The 24,363-nt window shown below is 35.7% G+C and overlaps 1 protein-coding gene across 4 annotated transcripts in view; it reads right to left on the minus strand.

The window, feature by feature from the left end:
- The window catches only part of U2surp (U2 snRNP associated SURP domain containing), a 47,745-nt gene extending 26,294 nt beyond the window's left edge, over window positions 1-21,451 (minus strand). The window contains exons 1-13 of one of the 4 annotated variants that reach the window (XM_047563337.1): window positions 21,386-21,451; window positions 12,888-12,932; window positions 11,474-11,605; window positions 9,936-10,034; window positions 8,097-8,211; window positions 7,385-7,515; window positions 4,066-4,133; window positions 3,448-3,542; window positions 3,330-3,365; window positions 3,157-3,239; window positions 1,826-1,991; window positions 1,444-1,655; window positions 473-516 (exon numbers count right to left, since the gene is read on the minus strand). In XM_047563337.1, coding sequence (XP_047419293.1) covers window positions 473-516; window positions 1,444-1,655; window positions 1,826-1,991; window positions 3,157-3,239; window positions 3,330-3,365; window positions 3,448-3,542; window positions 4,066-4,133; window positions 7,385-7,515; window positions 8,097-8,211; window positions 9,936-10,034; window positions 11,474-11,605; window positions 12,888-12,932; window positions 21,386-21,430 — 1,271 coding nt within the window. In that variant the 5' untranslated portion in view covers window positions 21,431-21,451. Of the gene's footprint in view, window positions 1-472; window positions 517-1,443; window positions 1,656-1,825; window positions 1,992-3,156; window positions 3,240-3,329; window positions 3,366-3,447; window positions 3,543-4,065; window positions 4,134-7,384; window positions 7,519-8,096; window positions 8,212-9,935; window positions 10,035-11,473; window positions 11,606-12,887; window positions 12,933-21,385 lie in introns of those variants that run through there. The other 3 variants (XM_047563336.1, XM_047563335.1, XM_047563338.1) reach the window with 3 other exon arrangements.
- Window positions 21,452-24,363: the final 2,912 nt, after the last annotated feature.

Raw genomic sequence — 24,363 nt, forward strand, 5'->3', positions numbered from 1 at the left:
GAATTTCTTCTTAAAATCAATTAGGAAAAAAATAAACTATGCCCTCAGTAAGGAGAATGCAAACCAAGATTATATATTAAACGTGGATAATTCAGAAATCAAAAAATAAAAAAAAATAAGATTGGGTCAAATTGTAACATTATCTATAATTTAAGATGTTTTATTTAAAACACCTATTCTCCCATTGTAATAGTTTAACATTAGAACAACTGCAGATTAAATCTATTAAACATATTCTAGCTACCAAAGCTATAAAAATTCTCTACATTAATAACAATAAAAACAAAAGATAATGATGTAAAATTGCAAAGTACACTAAAATTAATTAAATTTCATACATCCCCCCAAAAAGTACTGGGAAGGAACCATTGCTCAGTCAAGATATTACCTTTTCCTCAACACCATTTTTTTTTAAATTCATAAGGGGATATTGTCTATATTTAGATCAGTAATAATAAAGAAAAACATGTACCTTTCTGTTGGGATAACCACTTTGACTATGGCTTGCGACAGAGTCTGTATATGAAGTCACATCAGATAATAAACATAGAATATGTGAGTATTGTTAACAAGTAACAAGCAAAAATATACATATGCATTGAAAATACTACACATCTAATCACAAGTTTTGCAGGCAATCACTGCATTTGAAGTAATTATACACTAAGCAATTACATAAATGCAAATGGATGTGTTCAGTGAACAATAAATGTTCACCAAATGCAAAGAATCAGAACATTCCTGCCAGAATGCACATCAATGCACTGAAATAGGTACTACACTGAGAATTATCAGATAAAGATTTTAATTTGTGAAATAATTAGCCGTTTGCCTCTGATCATACAGTTTTGCTACTTTGTTCCCAAGCCTTTAAAACCAGCCCTGTCATTTTAAGTGTAATTAAGTCACAACAGAACCAACAGATTCTTATAAGTTGAAATTCAGTTGGTTTTATGTTTAATAAAGAGAAATACTCACCCTTTGCTTTTACTAGATTAACTTTTTTTAAATATCACATATATTCTCAAATATTCTAATACCTCAAACCTTGAGAGTTAGCTAGCTGCCATCCAAACAATTTAACTATTTAGGTGATCTTTCTAACTGATAAGTCACTTAACCAAATAAAAACTATCACTTTCTTAGAACAAAGTAAATTTAGATACTGCACTTAAGCAAACCTGGATACAACACTGGACAAAGGGGGAGAAAAAAACTTAACAAGTGGTCAAAAAAGGAATGATAGCCACAAATAAAAATGTGACCTAGTATTTCAATACAGGGTTTCCATGGGCTAAGGCAGGGAACACATCTATTTATTTCTTTAAGAAGTTGCCAAACAGAATTACACACACATTTTCTATAAAATTGTTGAAAAGAAACACTACCACAGATTTAGTATTTACAAATTAGATGCGGCCCTATGTACATTTTTTAAATTACCTTCTCAAAATCCTCCTTGTTTTTAGGTGGTGGTAACATTGGAGCATTGGGGTTTTTTAACCGCTCTCTAGGCTGCGCGTTAAAAGGCAGTCCGGATGGAGGTGGGGGAAGTGTATGTTCCATCATAGAAGGCGGAATGTATATTGGATGTGGAGGAATAGGTACAGCTTTACCCCAACCTAACTTCATTTCAAAAGACATAATCATTTTTCCTACAAAAAAAGAAAAGAAAGATCACTCTGCTAAGTCTCTAAAGAAAATAAAGTATTTCTGATGATTTTAATTTTATTACATTTTTAACATCTTCATTCCTCACTGGAGTTTTTATAACCACTTTTCCAAACCAAAGAAATGTCTAAGTGGATAACTTAAACTTTCTTACCATTTAAATTTTTTAAAGCTCTTTCAGCATCTCTTCTATTCATAAAGGCCACAAAGCCACAATTTCTCTCTCTGGCTCTTTCTTCATCAGTTCTAGGCCACATAATTTTCACACTAGCTAAAGGTCCAAATCTTCCAAATTCTTGGCACAGCATTTCTTCATTCATCTATGAAAAGGCATTAAGATTTTTTTGGTATGCAAAAAAAAAAAAAAAAAAATTCTATGCAATAGAAAGCAAAGAAATTTTGGCAAAATGAAAAGCAACATATTAATACAACAATTTTCCATTCAAGCACTAGAAAATCTACACAGGTAAAACCCTGCACTCCTGGGGCACTTATTTTTGAATCACAAACACTGTTACACTTAAATAAAATCCCAGGGTAGAAAGGCTGCGTGGCTGAAGAAAACAAAAGCATATATAACTCCCCTCTTTCTGTTTTAATATTCTGGAATCTAAATAACCTTCTCTCTTTACAACGCCCAACTATTTCCTACCAGTGTAGCACAAAAGTAGGGAAAACAAAACAGTGAACATATGGTCAAAAGTAGGTGGGGTTTTTTTGTTTGTTTTCCTTTCCCTTTTTTTTTTTTTTTTTTTTTTTTTGGTGTTACTGGGGATTGAACTCAGGAGTGCTCAACCACTGAACCACATCTTCAGGCCTTTTATTTTTTTGAGAAAGGATCTTGCTAAATTGCTGCCTTAGTCTCCTGAGCTGCAAGGGAGAGTACAAGTGTGTGCCATCACGCCCAGCTCTAAGTTTTAGAAAGAATATTCTGTACGATACCACTACAACTCCCATAACATAATTACAATACTGAAGCAGGAAAAGAATTAAAATATCAAAGATAAAACCGCAAACACTAGTTTGCTATCAGAAGAAAAAAGAAAAGCAAGCTATGTATTTAGGTATTATGAAAATATGGCCATCACTGGTCATAGCCCGATTTGATAAATAATAAAATCAGCACCTACCAAACCATTCTGTATTCAGTGTCTAGTCCAGTTACTGGAAGAGGGAGAAAAGCCCTCAAGAAATTTGTAGCAAAACAATCTGGGCCATACCAACAAGTTCCAAGTTTACAAGACAATTTTAGAGACTATCTAGTTTCATCAGATTTGCCAATATCAGAATCTTGATTTTATTTCTGTATTAACTAAGAAAGTTTTCTTTCTAAAGTATAAAGCAATAGGCCAAAAACAACCTTCTTTTTTTTTTTTTTGCGGTGCTGGGGATTGAACTCAGGGCCTTGTGCTTGCAAGGCGAGCACTCTACCAACTGAGCTATCTCCCCAGCCCTCCAACCTTCATTTTATTTAACTAATATTACCTGTGGATTAATGTTTCCAAGGTATAAATTAGTAGTACTTGGATCTCCTACATCATGTGAGCCAGGTGCATAATCATCAAGAACTGGGGCAAAGAGGAAAACAAAAGTTATACCCTCCAAAATACAAAGCTTGACAATTTCTTATTAATTAAAAAAGCAAAAAACTGTATTACCACCAGATGATCGATTTCTCCTGGAAGGCGCGTCCACTTAAAAGAGAGAAAAGAGAATAATTCTTAATTGTCAGTATGATTAAGTATAAATATACACATTAAAATAAATGTTACTTACTAGAACGACGCTGACCATCAGAATCTGACTGAGGTGGCTCAAATCGACTTAACCTGCCTTTTGTTTTATGCCTCTCATCACGCTCTTCTTGAATTCTGTTGAAAATATTTACAACCAATAAAAATGAACCTCTATTTGCTTGTCAACATTTAATAAGAACAGAGCTTATACAAGTGCCATCCCCAAATAACTGGAAATATTGTGAGTATTTAACTCACAAATATTACAAAAATAACCAAGATTAGTGTCCCTATATCTATCATTCTAGCAATGGAAAACAAAGCCCACTTTTAAGGTGAAGAGGAAATTCAGCATTAAAACTACTGAACTTGCTATTTCTTATTATGCTTAACCACCCCCCACTCCTACTCCAGTGAGTACACTGTTTCTATCACAAACAGGACTCCAGTCACTAAATAAATCAAAAGAACTGAATCCACATAATGCAAGCAACCTTGATGCTGGACTACATGCTAATTCATTTCAACTACACTCCATCAAATATCTTTACGATACCTAAAAGAAGCACATGGCAAGTAGGTGTTATAACAACTATATTCTTCATATCTGTACTCTAAGTATCTATTCAATATACCTATTGCTTACTATAAAACTTACTGTTTCAATTCTTCTTTGAAAAGTTCCAAATTGCTTTTTTTCTTTTCTTTCTCTCCTTTCTTCAGTGGCTATGAAAAGATATGACAAATGACAATTCAAACAAAATAAGATTTTAAAAAAACTAATTGCTGTATAAAACATTTAAATAATTTTTACTTTAGTTTCAATATGTCTCAATTATTTAAATTCAAAAGGGAGAATACTTGTTATCATTGAATATTTCCTCTATTCATTCGGCTCCCCCAAAATAACAAATTATTAAAATGATTTAAAACAACAAGTAGTCTTTAGTGAATAAAGACGCCACTAATAAGTAGTCCTAAAAAAGGGATGTGGGGCATGGAATTCAAGAACAGTAAATGAAATGAACTCTCATAAAATAACTGCCATAACTACTGAAAATATGCACAATCCAAAGCAATCGCCTTTGAGGGATATGAATTACTAAAACAATGAGTGAAATCTACTCCAAGATAATTCAATGGAGAAGAACTGTCTTTTCAACAAAGAGTGCTGGGACAATGAATGTATACCTACACACACAAGAGTGAAGATATACCCCTACTTCATATTATACACAAAATTATCTCAAAATAGCAAATAGACCTAAATGTAAGAGCAAAAACCATAAAATTCCTAGAGGAAAACAGGAATAATGTCATTTTTATGACATTAAAATTAGGCAATAATAATAAAAAGGGCTGGGGATGTGGCTCAGTGGTAAAGTACCTCTGGGTTCAATCCCTAGTACTCATCCCTGCTCCTCTGCATTAAAGGGCAAAGTTAAGTCATGGAACAGGAGAAATCATTTACAAACCATGTAGCCAGTAAGAAACTTGACTCCAGAAAATATAAAATACTTTTAAAAACTCAAAAATAAAGACAATTCAATTAAAATATGGGCCAAGAAATTGAATAGCTATTTCTTCAAAGATTACAAATAGACAATAAATACATGAAAAGACAGTCAGCATCATTAGGTAAATGTGTCTCAAAATCAAAATGAGGTACAACTTCACACTCACAAAGATGATGGAAATCATTTTTTAAAGTGCTGGTGAAGATATGGGGAAACTGGAACCATCATACATTATAAGATTACAAAACTTTGGAAAACAATTTGGTAGTGTCTCAAAAATTTAAAGAGTTACTATGTGACCCAGTTAATTCCATATGTGGAATTTAACAAGAACTGAAAACCTACACCCACACAAAAACCCATACACAAATATTTGTAACAGCATTACTCTCTCTCTCTCTCTTTTTTTAATTGCAACATTCTTAACAGCTGACAAGGAAATACAACCTATGGAGTAATGAATCCACCAAGTACTGCATGGATAAACAATATGTGGTATATACCATAAAGTCCTTTTGACCACCAAAGGACTGAAATACTAATACATGCCACAAGAAAGATGAACCTTGAAATATGCTGAGAACAGAAACCACACACAAAATACTACATGATGATTCCATCTGTATGAACTGCTCAGAATAGGCAAATCCAAAGACAGAATGCAGATTAATGCTTGCCAAGAACTGAGAGTCTGAGGGAAAGGGGATGAATAACTCTGGGTATAGAATTTTGGGGGAGTGATAAAAATGTTCTGAAACTAGAGAGAGGGGATTATTGAACAACCATGAATAGACTAAAAAAACTATCTAATTGTATACCTTAAAAGGATGAATTTTACCAATAATTATTTTTTAAATGCTTTCAAAGTATCTGAAACACTACACATGAAAACTTTGTCTCACAGGATACAAAATCAACATACAAAATCAATAGTTTTCTTATACATCTCTAATGAATCTGCTAAGAAAGAACTGGGAAAATAATTCCATTCACAATGGCTTCAAAAGAAAAAAATACAATAATCTAAAAAAATCCACCAAATAACCCCATTAATAAACGGGCAAATGAACTAAACAGACACTTCTCAAAGAAATTATAAATACAAATGGACAATGAATGTGAAAAAAATGTTCATCATTAGCAATTAGGGAAATGCAAATCAAAACTACACTGAGATTTCATCTCACTCCACTTAGGATGGCATCCACTAAGAATACACACAAAAATAATGCAGGAGAAGGTGTTTAGAAAAAGCACCTTCATACTTTTGGTGGAATTATAAATTAGCACACCCACTGTGGAAATCAGTGTGCAGATTCCCCAAAAGACTAGAAAGGGAACTATCATATGACCCAGCTATACCACTCCACAGTATTTAAAGAATTAAAGTCATCATACTCTAGCAACACAGGTATACATACCCATGTCTATAGTAGCACAGTTCACAGTAGACCAGTTATGGAACCATCCTATGTGCCCATCAATAAAGGAATGGATTAAGAACATGTGGTATATATATAATATATATATATAATATATATATTATATATAACATGTGGTATATATATATAATAGTTTTATTCAGTCGTAAAGAAAGAAATTATATCATTTGCAGTAAAATGGATAGAACTTGAGAGCATTATGTTAAATAAAATAAGCTAAACTCAGAGAGTCAAGGATCATGTTTTCTCTTATATGTGAAAGGGAATATAGAAAAAAAAAGATGGTAGGGTGGAGATGTCTCATGAAAATAGTAAACCAAAAAAGCAAAGGAGAGGGAGGAAGAGGACGAAAGGGGAAATACTGAGGAATGATACTGACCTAATTATACTATCAATAGTGTATATGTACGAATATGTAATAAATCTTTTTATATAATTATAATGTACCAATGAAATATGGAAACAAAAAAATTAAAAACTGAAAAATCAATCTTACTGTTCAATTTTATCATACTAATTCACCAAATACAGTTTCAAATGACTTTACCCACATCTGCCTATCTACTATCCTCCATAAAAACCCCACCATTCAAGAATAAAAATTTTTATACTGCTGAGAATATTTAAGATACAATGTCACTAATTCTGATAGCAATTCCCTAAAAAAGTTCAAAAATGCCTTGGAAACATATACTACACACTGCTAATAATTTAAATACCTCAGTTCAGAACTGATTCTAAAGCTAACCTCAATTATTTACATTTATACCCAAAAGGCAGACAACTTATGAATTGCAATATATGTAATGAACAACAACCAATGTTCAGAAAAGAATATCATTTACATGTCCTACTCCTATTATCTCTCATCTACATAAATTACTGGGTTAGAAAGTGTGGTAACTCAATGTTTACCCACCCCGCCCCCCAAATTAAAAACAAACTGCTTACAGTGGTAGTACTGAAAGTATCACTGGGAGTGTCATCTTTGAACCTAAATTATTTAAGGATGACTTACAGGTTTTTTGGTTTCTATTACAAGAAGAGATGGTGGTCTTTCATTGGATGACTGATTTGGAGGATTTTTCTGATCTGCAAATCTTGAAGATGGCTTATAGATTTTACCTCTTTTTTCATCTGTTTCATGTTCTTCTGAAATGCAAAAGATTGTTTCAAAACTAATTTTACACTTTGATTTTCTTTCCTATTTTTTTAAAAAATAAACAAAAATTACTAAGTTTTAGTATTACGATTTATCAGGCTGGGGTTATGGCTCAGTGGTAGAGTGCTTGCCTGCCTGTGTGGGCACTGGGTTCAATGATCAGCACCACATAAATACAAAAATACAGGTAAAACTAAAATAAAAAAGATTTTTAAAATGTTTTTCAAAAAAGATTTATCACTATTAATATGTAATTAAATTTAAATACCACCATAACCACTAAAAATACTCACTGTATAGTAAAACTATCATACGATAAAATTTTTGCAAAGTGCTCCCCTTTCTTAAATCTTGAAAAGTATTAATTTTTTTTAATTATCTGGCTTCAATGTCACCTCACTAAGCCACATTTGGCCATTGATTCTGCTAATTAATATAACCACTAGAGGGTGCTAATAGAAAGGAAATGGGAAAGTCAAAAGCAGTCAGGCTTCTTACATAATTATCTACCTACAGTCATTCAACCAAGACTCAGGATTTGCTCAAGAACTAAAATATTGACACTCACCTTTAGCTGCATTAACAACACCCCCTCGCACAAATGTTTTCACTTTATTACCATCACTTCCTTCAAAAGCAGCAAGAAATTCCTCATAAATTTCAGCAGCTGCCTTTTCATCCTCCTAAATACATAACGAAATATTAATAACATAATATGAAAATATTATTGTATGTGTGGTTAAACTCATCAAGGAATAATGTAGATAAAAAACACTTCCTTCCCAAGTTAAACAGTTCTAGTAGTAATGTCTAAGTCTTAATAGACATTAGATATTAAATAACACTGAAACTAAAAGGAGCTCTGCTCCTTTAGTAGCAACTGGTAGACCCGAAAAGAACCCACTACATAAAGATTAGCAAGTAAATTTCCTTAGCAACGATTCAAGGTCAAACTGTAAAACAACTGACTGTATGAAAACATATTATACTAACATTTACGAAGTTTTCAAGGCATGATGACTTCATTCAGTGAATATAGAGATTTTCTTTTCAAACCACTGAAAATATGAATATATGAAGTAAAAGCAGCAATATCTACTCCAGACACCTGAAGAATCTTGACATTTTCAATTACAAGTATTCTAAATGTTCCCAAAGCACGTATGAATAAAAAGACCAATAGACTAGAAAATAGGTAAATCTAACAGCATGTAAAAATTTAGTATTTATAAGAGGAATATCTCAAATCAGTGAGAAATACATTAACTTTTCAATAATTTTCAGTAAGTGATGTTAGGATACTGGATAATCATTGAAAAAGGTAAAATCAATCAACTCTTTATACGCTATCACCAGATAAAACTGCAAATGAATCAATTTGATTTCCTTAAAATTAAACATATAAGTATTAGAAGATACGTGGAAATTCCTTTATAAGCTGTGAGTGGGAAAAACTTGACTGAAAAATCAGAAATCGTAGGAAAAGACTGACAAATCTGATTATATGACAATATCAGAAGGAAAATTTTAAAAGAATCAAAAAACTAGGGGGGGAACCACTGCAAATTAAATCAGAAAGCGCTAGCAGAAACTTAGAGAAATAGTTTAGATATCAGCAGACAGTTGAAAAGAAACAACACAAGAAAAATGGGTCAATTTTACTCATAAGAGAAATGCAAACTTAAAACTACATTGAGAAACTATTTTTCACTTAGCAGACTAGTAAAGCTTCTTTACTAATGTCTTCTACTTGCAAGGCCATTGGGAAACAACCACTCATATGTCTAGGGAATCAAAATGCCCCTACCCTTCAGAGATTCTGACAATATTACAAATATAGCAGAACTACATTTATGCATTTATCATCAGTCTATTAGTCTCAGTTCTAGGAATGTATCCCAAAGATACACTTGCCAAACAAAACAAAACAAAAAACATATGCGTATAGCATAACAATATGTGTAATGGCAAGAGACCAAAACACAAATGCCCTCAGTAAGATTTTTATGTGAATAAACAATTGTATATCTGTACGACTTTTTTAAATGGATAAAAATATTTCTATAATAATATCTATGATATAAATGTTTAAGAAAGCAACGATGCAGTGTTCTATATATAGCTTGCTTATCATTGCTCTAAGAGTGGTACAATTTATGCATACACACTTCCTCATAAAGAATAGGTCAAAATAATCAAAAATTGTTACACAGAAGGGAGGAAACAGGTCAAAAGGGACAGGGATAGAAGCTGAATACACCTGTGAATACACCTTACTGGCACAGACACTGACTTGGGGATGGGCTGAGAATATCCCTGAAGTCGAATATCTTTGGGAAACACTGCTGTGCTGCCCTTAAGACACACTTATTTTGAAGGATAATTCAAAATATATTTTAAACATTACCTTTTTCTTTAGTTCCTCTTGTTCCTTCTTACTTAAAGTTCGCTTAGCTGTGCTCATTTTTCCAATGCTGAATGCTTTAAGTTTGTTTTCTAGAAGAGGCTAAGAGAAAAAAATAAAATACACATGCTTAATGCTATTTCTGAATTTAATACACCTCAACTGATACCAAGTCTCTGAGACAGGCTATGATAGAAAAAAAATCCTCAAATATAGAGGGATACATTTTTCTATGGTTCAGGAATCAGCCATCTACAGTTCCTATTTCAACATACTATAAATCACATCATATCCTTTTATAATTTAGTAATTATCTCAATCTACACCAATAATATTGATATTGATGAACATAATAATTTACTTTGCTGGAAACATATCACTTAATTTTACATTTCATCTCAAGGAAAACTGCATCAATTAATTTGAATACACAATGAGGATGGGAAAACCTAGGTACAATAAAAGCATTATATAAAATTATCTTCAGGCTATAAGTATAAAATGTATACAAAACAAATGAATTTCTTGTTTAAGACTTGGGTCCCATCCCAAGGGTTTCAGAAACAGAAACGTTTCTGAATGTTAAATTTAAAATAATTTTCCCCCCTCAAATAGAAAGAAAAATATTTTGCCATCATTCAGTTTTTCTGGAATAAACTTCAAAAGTTTAAATGAATGATAAAATTACATTTAAATTCGATGAAAACCATAATTTAACAAAACAAAATTTCTGCACTCAAGCTTTATTTATATCCTAAGAGCTACATTTAGACATCCAAGAGAGAAATGGCTAAGGAAATCAGAGTGTTTACTCAAGGAAAAACTGTCATCCACTGAAGTTTGTTTACAGAGTTTCTGCTGAATGAAAAAAACATTAGACTAAAAACAGGATATTTTAAAGACGTGTTGTAGTAAAATGGATCTGAGAAAAGGAAAAATGTATTTATGCTTAGAAATACTGAACAAGAAAAAAATGTGTCACATCTGATGCCTTAGACTAACTGGTGATGATTGTGTTATTGTATTTTCCGAATTTAATCAGAAAAAGAAGTTATGTTAAATAGATAAAAAACTAAAAAAGTCCCAAGAGTATTTAGCAGATGCAGGAGGAAAGATGTTCCTTCTCTCTGTTCCTGACTGCCCCAGGCACTACACTTTACAGCAGATGGCGCCTGCTCCTATTTGCTTCCCAGGGTAAGACCATAAGCATTCTAAGAATGAGGACTAAATACATATGTATGTATTTCCAGTGACTGGTATTTGGCACTTGGTTCAACAAACAAGGGGGTAAAGATAAATCTGACAATAGCCACTGTACATCTAAAATGCTGCTTTGTTTTTAAAATTTCATTAAACATTCTAAATGAAGCATATCTCATAAAACTAAAAAATATTTTCTTATATGAACATGAGTTTATTAATAAAGAATATTATTTTCTAAGATAAGATGAAACATTTACAAAGTCAAATATTCCATCATCAAATACAACCAAGGATAAGTTAAAATCATTAACTATCCTTTCTTATCTACCAATACTCACTCTTGAAAGATTCTGATGAGGAGAATCACAAAGGCTCTCACGGGCACTTTCATTCCTATAATTATGTTTTCTTGGACTCTTAGGCCGTGTCCGACTTGGCATATCACTATCTGAGGGTCCAGATGCATCCATCTTCAGGAAAAGTTTAAAAAAAATTTTTTTAAATCATGTATATAGTACGGAAAACTAGAAATGATCCAAATATCCAAATGTTGACAAATTTCATTGCAGATTATCAAAAACCACATTCCTTGTACGCTGCAATCACCCCTGATATCATCAGCAAAGACCTTAAGAATGGGACCAAGTTTTCAATAATTCTAACTTCCACTTGAAAATTCAAATGTTATAGAGCTAAAAGGAGTTGTTATTCTTTAAGTAACAGATTCTTTTCTTCATTTTCAAGAAAACGTCTGCGAAATACCAAGGTCTGACTAACCACAGTTTTCATTTAAGTGAAAATAGTATTGCATTCAAAAAGCAGCTAGCTTTGCTCCCCAACTCAATCTTGCACAAGTACTTTTCCACAAGACAAACACCACACTTTGGAAAGGAGAAGTGCTATACCTCTTGTTTCATCACACACTATTAAAAAGACCCACATTCAAGTCAAGATTTAATAATAATAATACTAATTTTATTGCTTCACTAAAAACATTCATAAGTGAAACTAGCGTATTTTTATTGTGCCTGGTGGGGGAACACTATGACTACCAGTACATTTTGGCACCTCTCCCTGACTTACTGAAGAGCCAATGGTTTACCCACCCACTGCTTTTGCATCATCAGTGCAAATGTTAACACAGTGAGAAAAGCAACTAATGCTTTAGTACTCAAAGACCTCCGAAGATTCTCAACAACCCCCAGAGGTCTACAGAGCACACTCTGAATACTGCTGTAATGACATATATAAAAAATTATTTATTACAGTATTCAAAATGTCAAAAAGCTTTAAACAAAAAATGTGCCTACAAACACAAAAATTGCTTAATAAATAATTGTACCTCTTTACTGTGGAACATTATGATGCCATTAGTAAGAAGAGATCAGGGCTATGCCAGTTGACTTGCAGGGAATTTCAACAGGTATAATGTATACTGAAAAAAGTGTCCACTTTGCAATCCCATCAGTGTATAAATACACACATGTATCTGTACACAAAACTTTAAAGCACAATAAAAATAGAGGAAATAAAAGGCTAAATATAAAATAAGGAAATATACACATTAGGTTTCTAACAACGTGTGAGGGGGCTAACTTACATTAGTAGAACACAAAATAAGAGGCAAGAAGAAAAAATGTGCATACAGTGTAAACGTATTTACTTACCACACAAAGTCATAGGCCTAGAGAATTACACAAAGAAAAATTGAATTTTACTTTTTAAAGACAAAAGACAGTCTTTTATACTCACATGTGCATCTGAAGAGCCAGATGAATGAACATCTGATGATCTGGTCTACAAATATTAGAAAAGTCTTTAAGTCAATATTTAAAGGATAAAAAAGTCTTATTAAACTAAGTTCTTATGTGATATGGATTTAATCTTCCCTACCTTTTAGCAATTCCTTCTCAGCTAATGAAATTGAACAAAGGCAATCTCTGACTTATGAAAAAGTTGTGATTCAAGAAGAACTAAGTCAATTCTTCAAATTCAGAAAGCATATTTTCAAATATGATATAAAATGTTATATCTGAGGAATAGTTACCTTTATACAGTACAGACTAGAAACCTAACCACTATTTTTACAACAGAATTTTGGTGCAAAAGCTCTTCCCAAGTCATAAGACAGACTATTGCTACAACACTGACCAAGCAGCAACTTCCTGACACACAGCAAAAACAAAAACAAAAACAAAAAAATTCCCTTTCCCAACCATTCAAAGCCTCAGAAAGAGAGTCAACAAGAAGAAAATCCACATATAAACCTTTGCTTCTAGAAAAAAAGGTACAAAGTCTACTACAAATAGGGAAAATACTACTATCAAATCCCCAAGAGGCCACCATTTACAACTTGTTTTAAGAGGGCTGCTTCTAATTCAGCAGGCCACAGGCTGGCTATAGGCATCTCTGTGCCTGCAGGGTTAAATCCTCAAATAATGGCACTTTTCAACTATGTTGACTGCTAAAATTTCATCTTATTTTTTTCTAAATTGATTTACGTCTCAGATTACACATGGAACAAATAACCTTGCTTTTATTTCCACTAAACATCTAGAGACAAAAAGCCAAGCTGCAAGGCTATTAGTTAATTAATAAATGGCATCTTTCTGAAAGTTTTACGTGGAGACTAAGAATTTAACTTTGTCATTGTTGTTTATATTTTGAAGACACTGCATGATAAGAGTTTACTTAAGTGTTAAAGTGAAATCAGAATCTTGAAATCACAAATATCTCATCTGACCCTAGCTCCTAGTTCTACATTTCAAATAAAATGCACATTAAGTTTCTAAAGCAAATTAAACATTTGTTTTAGAAAAAAGCAAGTATAGGAAGATTCATGAGTTCATATAGTATCGCTTATTTAGTTTATCTTGTCCCAACATAAGGCTAAAAGCAGCTGGTCAGATTTTCTAACTGAATTTACTCCCTGAACTCCACTGCACTGAGCCCTAGGCAAAAACTAGCCCAAGATAGGCATGCCTTGTGATATTGCCCACCTTTATTCTATCATTTTCCTGTTCTCAACTTCTACTGTGCCTTCCCCATTCATTTCTTCTCCCAGCTGACCTTTCTTAATAATCAAGATGGTATAAAGAAGAAACATTTTTACATTTAAACTTAACTTTGTTAAACATTCTTTGAAACACAACTTGAAATATGTCAATTTGCAGACATATAAAAATTAGAAAATCCAAGACAGTAAAAAGAACACAAATTAAGTGAAGAGGCTAAATGGACTTTAAAACTCAAAATAAAAAAACGCTGCCTTCCTAAATACCTGTATTAACCTGCTAGCTAACAAAAATAATATTCTAATAACAGCAACAAAAAACAAACTCATAGAAACCACTTTAAGAAATACATACAATGTTTACGAAGAAAACACAAACTTTATGGAAAGATTTTGTTACCCAAGTCACCTTTTGAAGACTAATATTCCTGGATGGGAAAAGTCGATATTAAGACCACATGAACAATATTCAATTTTATTTATATATTTTAATACAATTCATTCAAGAGTTCAAAATTCCAAAGGAAAATCTTTGCAAGGGGACAAAGGAATTAGAAAACAGCTCTAACACAAGAAGAATAAGCATGCAAGAGAGTAGCCAAGAAAGGGATAGCCTTTCTTCTACTGGTACCACATCTGAATCCTCATTTCTAGGATTTAAAAATAAGAGCCACAAGAACCTGGACACTCCACCTATTTCCACAGGGTTAACTCCTTCATGACATCAAGTCATCTAGAGATGAAGCTCCATAATCTAATCAGGAATATCACTTCAATAACCATTCACCAAACAGGTGAATAATCTGAAAGTAATCTGTTCAAAAGTAGCACTTTTTTCAGCTTTCTAAGAAACACAATTTGATGAATTTGCAAACAAAGCAGTAACAACAGCATGGCTTAGGATAATGAATCAGAGAATTCAATCAGATAATGAATCTAAGAAGTCATGGTTTTACTTAACTGCAAACCAGACATTGACCACTGATATGCAGCCATAACTACAAAGCATTCAATGGAACGGTTTTAGAACTAAGATTAACACAGAGATGCAAACAGTAGTTAATAAGATTTTTAAAAGAATGACCAATTTCAAAGGTAGTGGTTGAGGTCAACAGTAAATCCAACACTACAGAGGCTGAACCCCTCCCCTCTTCTTAACCTAAAACTGAACTGTATTGTCTTCGGCTGTTTTTTCTCAACCGAAGAACACAAACCATTGATGCCTAAATATCTCCTGAAGTCTGTAACACAATTCCTCATCTAGATGAAAAGACTCAAATGCAAGAAATCGAAGGACAGAATAAGAAACAACTAAGGCAAAAAAAAGAAGCAGATGTAAGAGAACTTTATCTTTGAACAGCAAAAATAAGAAAATTCAAAAGAATCAATCGCCCTGATGATTGTTGAGATAAATGTAAAGCCAACTATACTATCCTTATGGCCCTGTATCTTATTGTCTGAGATAAAAACTAGTGTTTTATCTTGCTACTACTCCTCTACTTCAAATGAAGCCTAACACCCAAGTTTTCAAATTAGCAAGCTATGCACAGCGACACTCCTCCTCCACCACCAATCCTGCCTATTCAGTTCACCATTCCATCTCCTAATGTCTTGCCCTCTAAAAGCATTGAAATTTTCATCTGAAGTTGAACAAGGAAATATGTCAGCACCTTTATTATACTGAAATGATTTCCAGTTCTTGACCTTCAATTGTGGTCATCTCCTGGGTTTCAATCTCAAACTGTTTCCTGGACATCTTCACCTGAATGTCTGCAAAGTCCTCAACTCTCACATGTCTAAAATTCCTCCCAAGCTTCCCCTCTTGTCCTTCTTATTTCTGACACTGGGTAATAACTCTCAATCATTCATCATCTGGAAATAGCAAACTGTTAAAAGCACAGGTTCTGGAATAAGACTTGTAACACTTAACCAGCTTTGTATTATGGGCCTAGTTTCTTCATATGTAAACTGAATACCACCTGTCTAAGGATTGTTGTGAAAGGCAAATACAGGTGAAGCATTTAGAAAAGGGTTAACTTAATAATTGCTCAGTGTTAACCAGCAGCAGTATTCTAACAGGGTCATCCTGGCCGCCTTCCTTATCCTTCATAATCAGCTGAGCCAAATCCTGAGCCTTAACACAGATCTTGCATAGCCCCTTTGTCTCCTTTCTAAAGACACTACTGTGATTTAGATCTTCCCTTCATTTAATCACTTACTGAACCCTTCTTAGCTGGTACTATGCCTTGCATTAGATATAAAGTAAAATAAGATACAGCTCCTGTCCTTAAGAGTGAATTTAAAAAGACAAGTAAAACAATGTGGCTATGCCACAACAGCACAGAAGGCAGGCCAATCTTAACTAGGTGGGGAAACAGGGCTATCAGGGAAAGCTTCACAGGACAGGATCTGGAGGTGCAATTTTTAAAGCAATCTTCAAATTGTGCCAGCACCACCGTAGTAACATCTGAACTGGTCCTACCCCTCAAATCCTTCCTAAACTTTGACCTCAGACGAGCTCCCCTAAAAGACTTTCCTGCCTCAAATTTCTCAAAGCTAATTTCATTCCCCAGCATTCAAAGTCTTCCACAGTTAAACCTAAACTTATCTTTCCCAGTCTTTAACTCCTCTTATGCCCAAGTAGTGCCCTATGCCCTGACCACTTCTCAATCTATTTCCCAGCTATTTATTTTCTTCACCTCCTCCCTCTTCTTTAATGCTCCTAACTACACCCTTCGAAACTCTGCTCAAAGGACCCAAATACCACTATGCTCTTGAAACTGTATGCTATGTTCTTCCCAAGCTGTAATGTGTCGCCTCCTTACTTTTAGACATTTTGAGAGGACAACCTTGTACTATTATATGTGTTGACTCTCTCCTACTAGATAGCATGCTCTACAAGAGTGGTTACAGGCTTATTTAATGTCGTTTTTTTGTTGTTGTCTTTTTTTTAATCTTAACAGCAAGCACATATCTGAAAAATGACAGATCCTCAATACACTGTTGACTTAACCTGTCTAAACAAGTACCAGAATTATACCCCACACTGTCAATACTCGATGTGTCCACTCATTAACAAGTAGCAGCTACCTGGTTTAATACCACTACTCAAGCCAAACCAAGGTTTCACCTCTCAAAAACAACTTTGTAAGAGCATTAACATTTGCACTATAGGTAATACAGTTAAATAACAAACATAACAAGATTTTTAATATTACATCCAAAACACTACCAATATACAAAAGCTTTAAGTACACTTTGAATGCCCTGCAGTATTAGAGAGAGAAGAAGGAGAAAGAAAAATTAACTTCTCAAGGAATATAACAGCTTCAAGTGTTACTGGCAATGTATCTGAAAAGTTATTTCTGGGCTGAGGGTGTAGCTCAGTGGTAGAGTGCATGCTTAGCATATGCAAGGTCCTGGATTGATCCACAGAATCAACAACCACCACCAAAAATAAAAATAAAATTTAAAAAAATCATTTCAGCAAAATATCCAGTACATGGCTGGTGTGCAAAAAAAATGTTAAAACTACTTAATATAAGGTAAATGTTTTGGTAATAATATTGTTATTTACCTGTACCAAGTTTTATTTTTCTTTCAAAAGTGTTGCTCTTTTAAAAAGCTGTAGACAGGCAGGTATCTTTAACATGTATGCCAATGATCTCTCTCATTTGCCACCAAGGCAAATGGCTCTTTTCTTAGGCTTACTTTCCAAGAAAAACAGTTTCAGGAACAAAAATCAAAACAAAAGCTGGAATTTCAGAAAACCATCAATTCAGGATAGTAAGGTAAGAATTTTAAAAACCATATCAACAGTTATAACAATCATAAGGATCACAGTTTAGAACAGATCTCCATTTTACTTTTTTTTTTAAGGTGATGCTTTTTGTTAATCAGCAAATAGTTTCCAAGCAATTCAGCACTTGATGTCCGAGGAAGCCAGTGATATCTCCTACTTTATCCATTTACCTCTTTAATCCAATTTTTGATAATATGGCAAAAAAAACAGGCACCATCAGAGTGAAACAACAGGGCATGCAATTCCATTACATTAGCAATATTACCAGTACGGAGATACAGAGGAAAAGGAAAAAAACAGATTCTCTTTATATGCTTCTTTGGCTTAGCATACAAACAAAACAAAATGAAGTTCAAAATAATAAAAATGAAGTTCAAAATAATAAATTAATTTTATAAACTAAATCCTAAAGAAATACGCTTAACATTTATAAGCTAACAATATGAGTGCTCTCATCAACTCCCTTTGCCCTCCCCTGTCCCCACGTGTCTCTCCCTTTCAAAATCAAAGCCCTAATATGGCACCTAACCCATGCCCCACCCAATTAATATTTTAGTCTAAATATAAACAGAAATAAATTCATAGGAAAATTTAGTTCATTTCTAAAACATCTGCTGAATGTCTACAACTGCCAGGCTTTAAAATGAAAAGTACTAAGCCCGCACGGTGGCATACACCTGTAATCCCAGCAGCTGAGGAGGATGAGGCGGGAGGATCACAAGTTCAAAGCCAGCCTCAGCAACTTAGTAAGGCCCTAAGCAACTTAGTGAGACCCTGTCTCAAAATAAAAAGTAAAAAGGGCTGGGGATGTGGCTTAGTTGTTAAGTGCCCCTGGGTTCAATCTGTGCTACAAAAAAGAAAAGGCACTGAAAATTTACACAGAAAGTAAGAGCCTGGAGGTCTTTTCATTGGAGACTAAGCATATTTCTAAAGGTAATTTTAAAGCTAGCAAGAAGAAACTGTAGCAGTTACCTATAGTTAAGAGATGTTAATGATTTTGCCATTGTCAATGGCAAAAAATCCTGCATATTGTTTGTTTGGTTTGTGGTACTGGGGACTGAACCATAGGCCTCATGATTGCTATGTACATCTTTAAAATAATGTTTTCCTCAATAAAAAGAAATATAATTAATAAGCATCCCACCTCTATCAATGAAAATTTAAACTACCAAAGAAGAATGAGCATAAAACAAAGTATCTGTTCACCCTCTCTGCATTGTACAATAAAAGCCATTTATCCACTCTTTGCAGAGGAGGGAAATAAAACCATAGAGATCAATTGCTGGAAATATCAACTCCTGTAATACTAGCCACAATGATCTTATATTCTCTATAATATAAATTCTGGAGTTGCAGTAGAAGTAAAAAGTAGCATCTGGGAAGTCATTATAATAGCTGATGACTTAGATTCCAAATCTCTGATTAAAATCTATCCTGATATTTTGAAAAACAAGTACTTTTTATTTCCTTTAAAAACAGAAAAGGAGAGAGGACAGGGACTCAGATTATGCATTGTATAGACACCGAGTCACTGAATCTTTATATCATCCCTGTAAAACAGGAAATGTATCTACAACTCAAGTGAGAGAATTGAAATTTAAGAGTTTAAGAGATTTTCGTTAGTATTATTGCAAATATAATTAACTACCGAGTCAGGATTTGAATCCAAATCTTTTGCTATCAAAATTCATGACCTTTCCACTACATAATGGAGTTTTTCCTATAAACAGAGAAATCATGTCAATACATGATTTGAGTCTGTTCTGATTCCTTTTACAGGATGGGTAAGAAATCTGTTAAAAGCATCAACAAATGATAATTTAAAAGAACATAACAGCAAGATTCATTATTGGAAAACCCAATAATCTACTTAGAAGGAACAGTCACACATTCACAGCCATCAGTACTCTTTTAGAAGGAAGTCTAAACATACACATTGAAATGTTTTCAATGTATCCAAGGTCTCAAATACAGGATACTTACTACTTGGAGAAGAAAACAAAAATTGTGAATTATCATAAAGGTAGTTAGCTTTCCTAACAGTTCTTAACAGCACGTGGAGCTGTTTCATGAGGAAAGGATAGCAGAGTGGACAGAGTAAGGTACTATTCAAGCCTCCTCCCTCTACAAGGGGAGGAGGAAAAATTTACTGGGGGAGGGATGGAATAATGTGGACTAAAGTTCTGATGTAAAGCTCCCCGAACTGTCCACCCACCATACTTTCACTTAACTAAAGGATGTCTGATAAGGACTTTAATAATTACAAACTAAATTATTTGGTGATCATTTACCAAATGGCATTAAGACATGTTTATTAGAAACTGAGAAAGCAAAAATAAAATGGATTGTGATGTCTCGCAGAACAAGAGCAAAGGCAAAGCTCTCCTCTTCCACCTAACCTTCCTACTATCTGACTTAAAATCATATTCTAAGTCCCAGAACCTTTAAGCGTTAACACAACTTCTTTTTTCAGCGTCTAAATGCTTAACAACTACTTCGTGGCAACAGCAATATTTTAATATTAAATTCGGGATGAAAAACTCCACGCAAGACAAAAATAACAACAAAAACAACACGATTAAATGACCCGCCCAAGATGGCAACTAGGACCTGATATCAAAACCTTACCGACGCTAAACTACTTCCACAGCTCGTCCCTTTCACAAGATGTGCGCTCCGTTCCTCGTAACCTCAAGTGGGATTTACTAGGCATTCCCCAAGTCTACGGAAGTTCTTCTTTCAGTGGAACACACCACGCAGAGACAGAGACCCCGAGTCTGCGACCCTCCAGGAGCGAGGGCTCATTTTCCACTTCCTCTAAAGGGAGGTGAAGGCCACGTGTAGAGCGCAGCATTAACCTTGGCGACGGCAACACTGCAAAGCAGAGCTGCTCCCGCCTCTGGACTTCCCACCCGCGTCCTCTGGCTCTTGGTCCTCCCTCCACCAACTTGCGACCCCAGGGCTTGTTTATTCCTTGGAGGGCATGGAGGAAATTGAGGAAGGCCAAAAACAGGTAAGACACAAAAACCAAAGACCCAAGACAAAAAGAAACAGGTACTTAAAACACGGGAAGCAATTCCCGCCTCTCCCAGGCGCAAGACCGCGGCCTCGGAGCACGAAACTGGGAAACAGGGGCGCACGTCTAGGACTTCGGGTCTCGATCTGAATTCCTGATTTCCCTCCAATGCCAAGCAAGGAGCAGACCACACACGCCACCGGCCCCTGGGCACGCCGGGCTCGAGCCGAATCCAGGCTGGGACTGAAGGTGGACATCAGGCCTTAAACCTGCGCACCACGGTGCGGCGGCGCCCAGGCCTACGGTTGCGACCGGAACTGGGACCCCCACCCCAACCACCCCCCGTAAGCCAGAAGCGTCCATAGACCCCGGATGATAGCCACAGACCCACTGACTCATGAAGACCCCTAAGAAATTACCTTTGAACTGGCCTTCTGAGATCCGCCTGGCGTTTTGTCCGCCATCTTGAGCTTTGCCCCTCCTTCGGCGGCGGCAGCAGCACGAGCGAGTCGAGCACCGAAAAAGCGGATCTCAGCGCAGCCCGCCAGAGGTCCGTAAGGCTGAGTAATCGATCGCCGGACTGTGGATTCAGGCCGAGTCGCGCACTTGACTTCCGGTGCCAGTCTCTTTCCTGGTCCCGCCCCTTCCTTAGTCTTCTGGCTGTCGCGGTTCCTGGGCCTGTCATTGGGCCCGGGAATTTAAGGAATCTCCTTTGCCTGACTTTCAGGGCCGGCTGACATTTCAGTCTGTTTCCCCAGAGCCAACCCTTGATCGATGCAAGCCAGCATTTGTGTTTCCTGGAGGGAAGAGCGCCAGCCGCTCGTTAAGAAATGCGCTGGCGGCAGAGGGAGGCCCTTTCCTTCAATTCAGAAAACAGGTCTGATCGAGCCAAGAGAACTGCACGCTCCAACTCGGAGCCTACCTTCTGATAGGAAAGCAAACTTGCAACTTTCTCGCGTTGAGGTAGTGAATGTCCAGCTGGAGTTGTGTCTACAAAGCCGAGAAGAGGAGCCTTGGACTCAACCTGGGGGTGATCCGATAGAAACTGTTTGGGCACGTGCAAATGAATGCTTGCAGAGACGGTGAATGAAAGACAATCGTTAAAAATAGACCGAATTCTAAATCTAGTATATATGTAAGTCGTGGTCATTTTTAATTACACTTCACACTTTGGAGTTGTTTTCATTTTTAATCACATAAATGGAGGAAGCACCATAAGCTTTTCTGCTTGGTACTTTGAGTTCTTCATCGGGATCTGGATTCAAAAAGGGACAGCTTGCCTGAGAAGGTCATGCCAGAAACTGAGCCGGGCAGGGAAAGGACATACCTGGCAGAGGAGTAGTTGCAGTGAAAGCCTGGTGGCATGAGTCAGTACAGCCCGATCCTTGTCAGCAACGACTCAGATCAAGTTTTATTACACCAGGTGTGGGAGGCAGGTGACTGGAGAGGTGGATGGGAGCAAATTCACACAGGGCACTGAAGTAACCAGTGTAGTCGAGTTGGAATTGAATCCTGAGGATGAAGAGTGGCCATCAACAATATTAAGTTGGGCTGTGACGTGGTCAATTTTTGTTTTAAAAATGTTCTGAGGACTGGGGATAGGGGAGTGTACATGACCTTCTGTCCCGAATGCATTTATTCAAAAATACTTCTGAGCCCTGTTTTGTGTATAAAAGTCTACCGGTCATGGTAAGGCTTGCAGAGACAAAGACTGGACTTTATGTGATGTAAAACTTAGAACTGGGGGAGACAAGGAAACAGCAAACTAACAATCACTATGTGTAATTAAGTTGATGCTTCAAGGAAGGATCAATAGGCAAGGGAACTCTGAAAGTAGTAGTTAATTCTGAGAGTAGAAGTGGGTGAAGAGATGGGGAGGGTTCACAGAATAGGAAGCATTTGAGCCAGCTCTGAAAGAAGTACAACTTTGTCTTTTGGATGGCGGGAGAACCCTTATAACAGGATCTAACACAAGACTAGCCTAATGATCATATACACCAGGTACTGAGGAATCAGCAGATGAGGACTCCTGTTTCTGTGAGGCAATGGGGGGTGGAAGAACATACAATAAACAATTGGAAATCGTTATAAATGATTGGAAAGTGACAATTTCTGTACATGAAATTAAAGCAGAATGATGCTTTGCACCCTCCAATCTCAGATCTTGTCACACTCTCCAGTTCTGAACTTTTGCCTTTGCTCTTACCCTGGCCTCTAATTGAAATCTAACCAATTTTTACTCTTCCCAAAGATGCCACTTCCTTCCAGAAGGCTTACAGACTTATCTCCTTCGCAGAGCCTAGGCTAGATTCCCTGCTTCTGTTTCCATGGGAACCTGTCCTTTCCCACTTCTGGAGCTTATCACATTGGTTCTTAGTTGGTTGTTTAGCCTAGGATTAGAAAGTGAAATCATCAGCTGAACTGGAGGGAACAGGAGTGGGATGGGGTGTGCCTAGTGGTGTTTCCACAATGCCATAGGCTGACTTTGTCACCAGCAAATGAACATATGCAGCTTTTCAAATACCCAAAACCCTACTTTAAAAATATTTTTACCAAATATTTGCTAGGAAAGAACAAAAATAAAGGAATAGAGCTTTCTCCTTCTCTTTTGTATATAGTAAGCCTCAAGCAAGTCCAACAAATGTGATATGCCCAGAAGTAATATGTAGGCCTTACTAAGACCATTAAGTACACTTTAAAAATTCAAGACTGGGCATGGTGGTGTATGCCTGTAATCCCAGTGGCTGGGGAGGCTGAAGCAAGAGGATCTCAAGTTCAAAGCCAGCCTCAGCAACTTAGCAGGCCCTTAACAACTCAGTGAGACTCTTAACAACTCAGTGAGACCCTGTCTCCTAAATAAAATATAAAAAAGGGCTGGGGATGTGGCTCAGGTGGTTCACCGGGGTTCAATCCTCAGTACCAAAAGAAATAAAAAGTAAAAAAAAATTAAAACCCATGTAGCCAGGTGTGGTGGTGCATGCCTTTAACTCCAGCGACTCAGGAGGCTGAGGCAGGAGAATCACAAGTTTGAGATCAGCCTCAGAGACTTAGTGAGACCCTAGCAATTTCGTGAGACTCTGTCTCAAAATAAAAATATAAAAAGTGCTGGGAATGTGACTCAGTGGTTAAGCATCCCTAGGTTCAATCCCTGGTACAAAACAACAACAAATTCAAAACCACGATTTTAAGCATAGTTATTTTTACATTTAAATTATGAAATCTTAGCCCTATCACTCAACTATAAACATGGGATGAAAATAATCCAAAAGAAATTTTATAGAATCTGAAGAATTTAATTATGTTCATAATTATTAACAATGGACCACACGTAAATAGCGGAGAACCATACAATTGACCTCAACTAGCGTTACCTTTCACAATCACGCTAATGATGCCA

Source organism: Sciurus carolinensis, chromosome 9 (assembly GCF_902686445.1).
Source record: "Sciurus carolinensis chromosome 9, mSciCar1.2, whole genome shotgun sequence".
In the NCBI taxonomy this organism is placed as follows: Eukaryota; Metazoa; Chordata; class Mammalia; order Rodentia; family Sciuridae; genus Sciurus; species Sciurus carolinensis.